Here is a 9149-nt window from a genome sequence, read left to right as displayed (position 1 = left end):
TTAAATGTGGAAGCTTTTCTCAAAGAATAAGGAAGTTTACCTTTATCGTCCATGTTATCTGCTCGATCATCTTAAAATCTTTGATATTGAATGGCAACCCCGCATTATGATGGTCCTATGTCACCATATATGTCATCAAAACGACATTTATAGATTGACACACTGAAGATGTCAACACCCTCACAACGTAGACGCCGAACCTTAGTTACACCGGAACTACCTTACGCGCGTCAGCAACTTTTGTCACAAGTGTGGTGATGTTTGAGGCGCGTCAAAGGGACGTAATGCGGTAGGCTGCCATTGTGTATGGGAAATAGCGCGTGACGTCAGCTGTTTTCTTTGTGCCGTTCTAGATATTGTCCTGACATGACGGTTTAAGCGGGGAATTTGAAATTTGGAAAAGACATAAATTATTTTTTGCGAATTCTCATTATGGAAATATCAAATTAAGCAATAAATGCTAGCGCGCACCATTCAGTTTGTCTGTGACACATGTGGCAGTTATACCAGTTGGTCTGCCACATCTATGCAGTTTATTGCTTAAATGTTCCGTGAGCTACTATCATTTGTTGTAAAGGGGTTACATCAGCTGCTATCAATTTTCTTTCCCAATGTTCCGTGAGCTATGTATTACTATTTATCTTTTAATGATCCACTGTCTGTTATCCTCAAGGGTTCCCCTGTAATACTATCATTTATCTCCCAAGGTTTCATGAGCTATGATAATTTATCTCCCAAGGTTTCATGAGCTACTATTATTGATCTTCCATGACTTACTATTATTTATCTTGCACTGTTCCATGAGCTACTATCATTTATCGTTCATCGGTTCCGTGAGTTACTATCAGTTATCTTCAAATGTTTCGTGATCTACTATTTTTTATTTTCTATGGGTTCTTTAAGCTATTGTTAATTTTCTTCTTTGTAAGTACGTTGCTATCAAGTCCCTCTTTGGGAGTGCGTAACTATCAAACTTCACATGAACTTTATACTAACACATAGTTCGGCGCAAGGAATGAAGCGGCCCAACTTTACAAACTAACACTTGTTGGTAATATATTAAATATTTGTCATCGGTCAGCCCTGCCTGGTTGTCTTATATTCTGTTTAAACTTCCACTGAACCTGATACTAAGTTCCCATGAGTATATATATGATCAGATACAGTATAAAAAACTAAAGTACGAAGCATAGCCCTTACTTATTGTCTTTATCTTATAATTTTGTCTTTGACCGCGACAGATTAGGCCGAAAGAGATGCTGTGTATTGTTCCATGCCGTGACGGGGGTGGCCCTGATTTTGTCTGTTGTCTTACTGCAGATTGCAGGTAACCATTGCTAACATGAATATAATCTTACTCAGCTAAAGCACTTATCCGTCGATTGCCAGAAGTGGATGGGGTGAGTTTCTCTCACATCTGCGGATTAAAGATAAGCGTGTCCCAAGTGTGATTCGTGTTTCTCCCCATTAGACAGAGATGTCCATTCTTACGGTCAGGGAAATTTGTTTTATCATACTCTAGAGTAAGACCGGAGGAAACCCTTTCGTTACTGTATGAAAAAAAATAACGTTGCATTGACGTGAAGTCAAAATAAATGATAACGGAAATTAAACCTGATTTGCTGGAAATTATGCAATCAACGTTAGCGTTTCAGGAAAAAGTCCCAACGCACCGGAACCTTGTTTTCCGGATTGTCTCAGGACAAACACACACATAACACACCTCGTTATACAAAATGTGTTTATTACAACATGTACAAAGAACACACCAGAACCTTGTTACATTGTACCTAGACTGTGTAATACATCACACGTACACAAAATGCACCAGAACTTCATTACCCGGAATGTGTTTATTACAACACGTATAACCAACACACCAGAACCTTGTTCCCTAGACTGTGTAATACATCACACGTACACAAAATGCACCAGAACTTCATTCTCCGGAATGTGTTTATTACAACACGTAAAAACACCACACAAGAACCTTGTTACCTAGACTGTGTAATACACCACACGTACACAAAATGCACCAGAACTTCAATATCCGGAATGTGTTTATTACAACACATATAAACACCACACCAGAACCTTGTTACCTAGACTGTGTAATACATCACACGTACACGAAACGCACCAGAACCTCGTTATCCGGATGTGTTTATTACAACACGTACAAATACATCACACAGTCTCAAATACAGTAATAATCATAATAAAACCACACCAGAAACTTGTTAACTCAAAATACATTGATGATCAAAACAAAAACATACAAGAACCTCATTATCTTAAATACAGTAATAATTATACCTACCAGAACTTAGTCATATGTACTGAGTTATTAATTACAAATAATCATTGCAAAAACATACATACTGTACCAGAACCTCGTTATCTCAAATACATTAATAATCATAACAAATACATACCAGACTCTCGTTATCTCAAATACAGTAATAATCAATACAAATACATATCAGAACCTCGTTATCTCGAATACATTAATAATCATAACAAATACATACCAAAACCTCGTTATTTCAAATAGAGTAATGATCATAACAAATACATACCAGAACCTCGTTATCTCAAATACATTAATAATCATAACAAATACATATCAGAACCTCGTTATCTCAAATACATAATTAATCATAACAAATACATACCAGAACCTCGTTATCTCAAATACAGTAATAATCATAACAAATACATACCAGAACCTCGTTATCTCAAATACGTTAATAATCATAACAAATACATACAATAACCTCGTTATCTCAAATACAGTTATAATCAGACCAAATACGTACCAGAACCTCGTTATCTTAAATACATTGATAATAATAATAATAATTTATTACATCAAATGCATACCAGAACTTATTATCTGTTCTACGTTTATAGATATAACAAATACATACCGAAACTTCGTTTTCTGGACTATGTTAATTGTAACAAAAATACGCTTTTTCATACAATTAATGTTTTATTTCTTCGGAAATTTCGATACTAAGTTCAGTTCAAGACAGTGAACTGTACAAGGTACATGTACGAGTATGTAAATGAAATTGATAATATGTTTCAGGGGACAATGCAAATAGTTCTCTTTCGATTCTCTCTACGGTGCTGAACTACGTGGGGAAACTTGGAATAGCAGCCTCATTCGCCCTGCTGTTTCTCTACACTCCCGAACTGTACCCGACTAATCTTAGGTAAGCAAGCAGGGCTCCTCTTCCAACTCTTTTATATAAACATGTACCACTAAGTTAATAAGATCACATTGCCCATGGGACTAGAAGACTGTCGGCATAAACACATGTACAGTGTATGTTCCGTTTCTATTCCATCTGGCCCGAAGGACCGAGAAAGCTGATGCCGTAGTGCGGCGTCCATAGTTCGTCCTTCCGTCCGGCGTCAACTTTGTTCTTTAACTGACTTCTTTTCAACACCCAAAAGGCCCAGTATGCTGATATTTGGTCAGTTGCACAATGAGATTTAAGGCTACCAGGTTTGTAAAACAAGAATGACCTTGACCATTCTGTAACAAGAAAATGCAGCAAAGTTGCTGAACAACGAATCTTCATGACAACTTATCGTTCAGCCGAGTATTTTGTTTACGCTCAATAACCTCACATCTTGCACTATTGCCGCTCAAAAATTATTCCATCTGTTTGGTAGCATTTCATAATGATACACATTTGTTAATTTGTGTCATGTTAGCCTATTATCTTGCACGATATTTTGTATGTCCCGGCCTGGGGACAGAACCCATTGCCTTCCTCACCTGAGCGAACGCTCAACAGTCGAGCTAAACATGATGTGTTGCCAAGCAAGGCGCTAGGGAAAAAATGTAAAAGTAGAAAGAAAGTATACAGACTTTAAGGTCACTTCAGAACAGGTTATTGAAGGGTAGGTACAACCATCTGCGATCACAGGGGCCTGGTGATTACTAAATAAGTAGGACCCCTCTGGTGTTAAGGTTCCTGTGGCTGCTTTTACATTATTTTACTATAACCTTAGATACAAAGAGTAATACTTCAACGTATATCCATACGAGTGACATACATGATATTCAACGGGAAAACTACTGAATTTTCCATTCATTACATTTTAAAGAAGTAACGCGGCGCATATACTGCTACACCAGAAAAGTGCAGGAATGTGTAGCGTTATGTTTCACGTAATCTAGTTCTAATGACGTCACGCTTTCGCTTGACGACAAAGCAGGGTGCCATTTTGAATGGGTCACTCCACGCTACTCTGCCGTTTGCTGCTTTTATCTGGTAATTAAGGTTTACACACAGAAATTATAACAATTTTGTAGTTATGGAAATAATATAATCTATGTTGTAGAGGCGCATAAAAACAAACGCTTATTCTACCGTCGCTTCATCTGAACTTGGAACTGAAAATGTTCGTAGTGAATAGAAAGTAGCGTTCTTATTGGACAATATCAAAAGTCATATATTCACATGTGAAGATTAAACATTTTGTATATCTTCAATTAGGTAATTTCTGATGTTTCACTGGTAAAATGTTATAAATACGGATAACGTATGGGTATAACTATCAACGTATTATTGTCTGTAGACCGGATATGGCCTTAATTTCAAAGAAGAATTTCAGGCATGGGTAAGCACCGGAAGTGGACAAAGTGTGTACTGAGTGAAAACAATTTCTTCTTAATAACCAAAAGGCCTAGGATGATGCAATATGGCCAGTAGCAAGCTTAGCTGTTGTTCAAATGAATGGCAGTAATAGACGTTCAAGGTAACAGTGATTAACTATGTTAACATTTTAAACAACTCCTACTCAATACTCCAAATGCCAAGGGTGATGATATTGTCAGTTTTCATGTAAGATAAATGACTGATTTTTTTTTGTTTAAAAATAATGACCTTGACCAATTTTCAAGATCACAGGGGTCAAATATTTGAGTAACCTTCAACACATATTCTTCTAAATATCCAAAATTCGATGGGTGATTATGTTTGGGATGAAGCGCTACAAACTTGCTTAATTAATGACTTTGACCCACATTCAAGGACATTGAGGTCAATTGTCTTTTAAACAACCTCTCAATACCCAAAACGCCCAGGGTGATGATATCTGGCCAGAAGCATGCTATGATGAAGGGATTCAAATGAATGACCTTGACCGACTCTCTAGGTATGAGATTAATATGTAAGATGAGTGATGCATGCTCATTGGGCCTCATGTTATGACTTTAGAACGAACTTTACTATTGTATTACTATTTAAAGATGTTTCATTATAAATGGCTTCAAGACAGTATAATTTATTAAAATGCATTTCGTTGTCCTCCATTTACAATACACAAGTAAGTTGCTTCGTTGATGCAGTTCCACTTCAGAACAATTTAGTACAATGTAAAGGTCTACATGTATTGAATACTTTGGTATGTTTCAACCCTAGCATAAACAACTTTAAAAAATATGTTTGTTTGTTTATTTGGTTTGGTGTTCTGAATACCAACTGTCGACTACGGTGCATTTACGTGTTCAGGTCTTATTTACCTGTTAGTGGTGACTATTTCACTAGGTACCAATTGTTCCATATATTGCTGTACAATTTCCTTTTGGATTTCAAATAATTGACATAGGTTTTCACAAAAGTGAACTGCTAATAAGACACACTACACAAATGTCGTAAAATCAATACTGGACAAGATTATTAGTGCAAATTGGACTTTTCTTTTACAGGAAAAAAAAAACATTAACACTAAAAACAATTTTGTTTACTTTTCCTGCATTTGAGTTTTGATTGATCGACGTAGTGCTGAACAATTTTCTTTTTTTTTATTGCAAATATTTTGTACATTTTTATAACATTAAATGGAAGCCTTCCTACTCTAGATATCAATTAAATTGAAACATATAACTTCATACTATTTTATTCAAATGTCACTTTGCAATCAATTTCAAATACGCTGTACAGCCAGTGCTACAAAAGCTGACCTTTATTTTATTCCTATTTTGATTTATCTATACCCCAGTATCCACTGTGTTTGGTCATAAATGCATCACTATTAGAAAGATAGGCATTGTGATATCACTTTTGCACTAAGGCACATGGGGGACTTGTCGCTCATCTCAATAATCCTTAATGCTTCCCTATCAAGTGCAGAAGAACAGGTTTCTATTTCAATTACACTTTTAAAGGAAATTATCTTCAATTCAAAAGTGCAATGGCATGGACCTGTGTGCTAAAGCCTGTGACGGCTTCGGTCTTAGCATCAAGAAGACTAACGTTATCCACCAACAAGCTCCTGAACCCCATTAAATAGAGTCAAACAATTACCAATCATTGGCCACGAGCTTGCAGTGTCAGACATAATTGTCTTTCTTTGTAGGACACTGTTACGATCGGTCACCATCGACGAAGAAGCCGCATACATGATTGCCAGGGCCAACGCGGCGTTCGGTAAACTCCATGACAGGGTCTGGGACAGAAAGGGAATAAACCCTGCAGACCAACCTCAATGTTATCGTGCAATCGTACTACCATCCAGTGAAACATGAGTAGTTTACAGCCGGCACGCCAAGCTGCTGAAATGTCTCTATGATGCCCCAGAAGCTGCTGCACATTGAGTGACAGGACAACGTGGCAGACACTAGGGTACTCTAGATGGTTTCTAACGCAATACGCACGTGTTCTAAACTCAGGTGGGCAAGTCATGTATGCCGTAAGACTATCAACCGCCTCCCACAGAGGCTACTGTACGGCAAGCTGTCAAAAGGCAAATGCTCCCGTGGAGGACAAAAGTAGCGCTACATGACACTCTGTTGTCTCTGAAATATTGGAGCATCGCCCCCGACATCTTGTCAGCAACTGTACAATATCGCTCTGCCTGATCAATTATAATCACACCAGGGGTGTACGGCTTTAAAACAAAGCGTACTGAGGCACTGGAGCAGAAACACCAACAGCGGAAAAGTAGAGTGAGCTCCGCCTCTCAGTCAGGCTCAGCTCAAAGTTTCACCTGTTCATGCTTGGACTGATCAGTCAGCATCGCAGCCACACCTCTACCAAATAATAGCCGGACTCGTGGTCATCATCACCAGTGAGGGACGAACATCATCATCACATGTGGCGAAACTAGACTGGGTCAATCGCTAGCGAGCAGCTAGCTCAACTGGTAAAGCAAGATATTTTACTTCCAAAATTAGCATCTTGGATACAGACCTATGAACTGGCGAATAACTGCCCCGAAGACATCATTTTTTCCAACAATTTTGTCTTTCACCGCTTGAATTTGTTGACCAAAAATCAGTTTCGTCAAATAGAAGTCCATTCATAAGTCCGCTAAACTTTTACAACTTTGTGATCAGCGCACCGGAAGGTGGGGACTGACCACAGAGTTCTGGAGCCAGTCATTGGTTCCTTTGCTGAAAATTGGGACGAAAGTAGGACTTGAATGGTACACAACTGCCGGCATTCACAAACACCAACAGGCGTCAAAAGAATATGAAATTATAACAGGGAACAAGAAATACGCTTTTAACATCAATCACGAAAATGAAGTTATGGTGAATCTGACCGTGCTTTATTGAACAAAATAAGTACAAAAGGAACAACAAATAACGTGGTTCTAAGACATGAATTTCGAGAAAGCATCAATTATATTTGTTGTCGCTTTGTGTTTACCGCTGTTGAAACGACCGAGATTGAAAAATAAAAGCTCTTTTTTCAGACCTTGATTTAAACTTATGTCAACCACTAATAGCTAGTTTGACGTTGTTTTTAGTTTAGTTTTTCATCTTAAATATAGGTACATAACTCGGAGGTATTTCTAAATATATAGGCAGCTGTTTGCTTTTTGTGGTCGTCCGAATAGTACCTGTATCATATAGATGTCTAAACATTAATACAGGATGAATATTGAAGTAACGCACTAAACAAGGTTAAGAAAATAACATTTTCTTTGTGATATTTAAGCACGACTATTATATAACCTACAGGTTAATAATTTAACGCTTTACTCCAAGAAATAGAGTCAATTTGCTATCATCTGTTTAAGTTGTAAGAGAAGACAATTATTTAGAAGTATTGCCTTATGCAGATTAAGAATTTTCCGGGCCAGCTCCTTCTTATCAACATCATACAACTAGTGCATAGCTACCTACGCTTTCTTCTTTTACAGAAATATTGGTCTCGGGATATGTTCTGCAGCAGCTCGCATAGGAGGAATGATTGCACCATATTCCAACATATTTGTAAGTATGAACTGTGTAACATAAACAGTATCTACCAGGATGCGTGTATATAGCTAACATGTCCCAGTACTCAGGCCTATATCTACACTAACTACCAGTACAATACCAAGTGTATATAGCTAACATGTCCCAGTACTCAGGCCTATATCTACCCTATGTACCAGTACAATACCAAAGCCAATATATCTACACTATCTACATGTACCAGTACTCAGGCCTATATCTACCCTATGTACCAGTACAATACCAAGGACAATATATCTACACTATCTACATGTACCAGTACTCAGGCCTATATCTACCCTATGTACCAGTACAATACCAAAGCCAATATATCTACACTATGAACCAGTACAATACCAAGGTCAATATATCTACACTATGTACATGTCCCAGTACGCAGGCCTATATCTACACTATCTACCTGTGAACTGTGTAACATAAACAGCATCTACCAGGATGCGTGTATATAGCTAAAATGTCCCAGTACTCAGGCCTATATCTACCCTATGTACCAGTACAATACCAAAGCCAATATATCTACACTATCTACATGTCCCAGTACGCAGGCCTATATCTACACTAACTACCAGTATAATACCAAGGCCAATATATATACACTATGTACCAGTACAATGCCAAGGCCAATATATCTACGCTATGTACCAGTAGAATACCAAGGCCAATATATGTACACTATGGACCAGTACAATACCAAGGCCAGTATATCTACACTATGTACCAGTCCAATAACAAGGACAGTATATCTACACTATGTACCACCACAATACCAAGGCCAATATATCTACTCTATGTACCAGTACAATACCAAGGCCAATATATCTACACTATGTACCAGTCCAATACCAAGGACAGTATATCTACACTATGTACCAGTACAATG

At 37.7% G+C, this 9149-nt stretch overlaps 1 protein-coding gene across 1 annotated transcript in view; it reads left to right on the top strand.

Moving 5' to 3' along the window:
* LOC110451496 (organic cation transporter protein-like) overlaps positions 1-9149 on the top strand; it is a 35235-nt gene that overhangs the window by 18209 nt on the left and 7877 nt on the right. Inside the window, exons 7-9 of the mRNA XM_021499541.1 lie at positions 1242-1327; positions 3095-3221; positions 8173-8245. Of these exons, the coding sequence (XP_021355216.1) occupies positions 1242-1327; positions 3095-3221; positions 8173-8245 (286 nt within the window). The remainder of the gene's footprint in view (positions 1-1241; positions 1328-3094; positions 3222-8172; positions 8246-9149) is intronic.

The sequence above is a fragment of the Mizuhopecten yessoensis genome, unplaced genomic scaffold (genome assembly GCF_002113885.1).
Source record: "Mizuhopecten yessoensis strain PY_sf001 unplaced genomic scaffold, ASM211388v2 scaffold6111, whole genome shotgun sequence".
Lineage (NCBI taxonomy): Eukaryota > Metazoa > Mollusca > Bivalvia > Pectinida > Pectinidae > Mizuhopecten > Mizuhopecten yessoensis.
The sequence above is the reverse complement of the archived record's forward strand: the minus strand, read 5'-3'. Positions and strand labels throughout refer to the sequence as shown.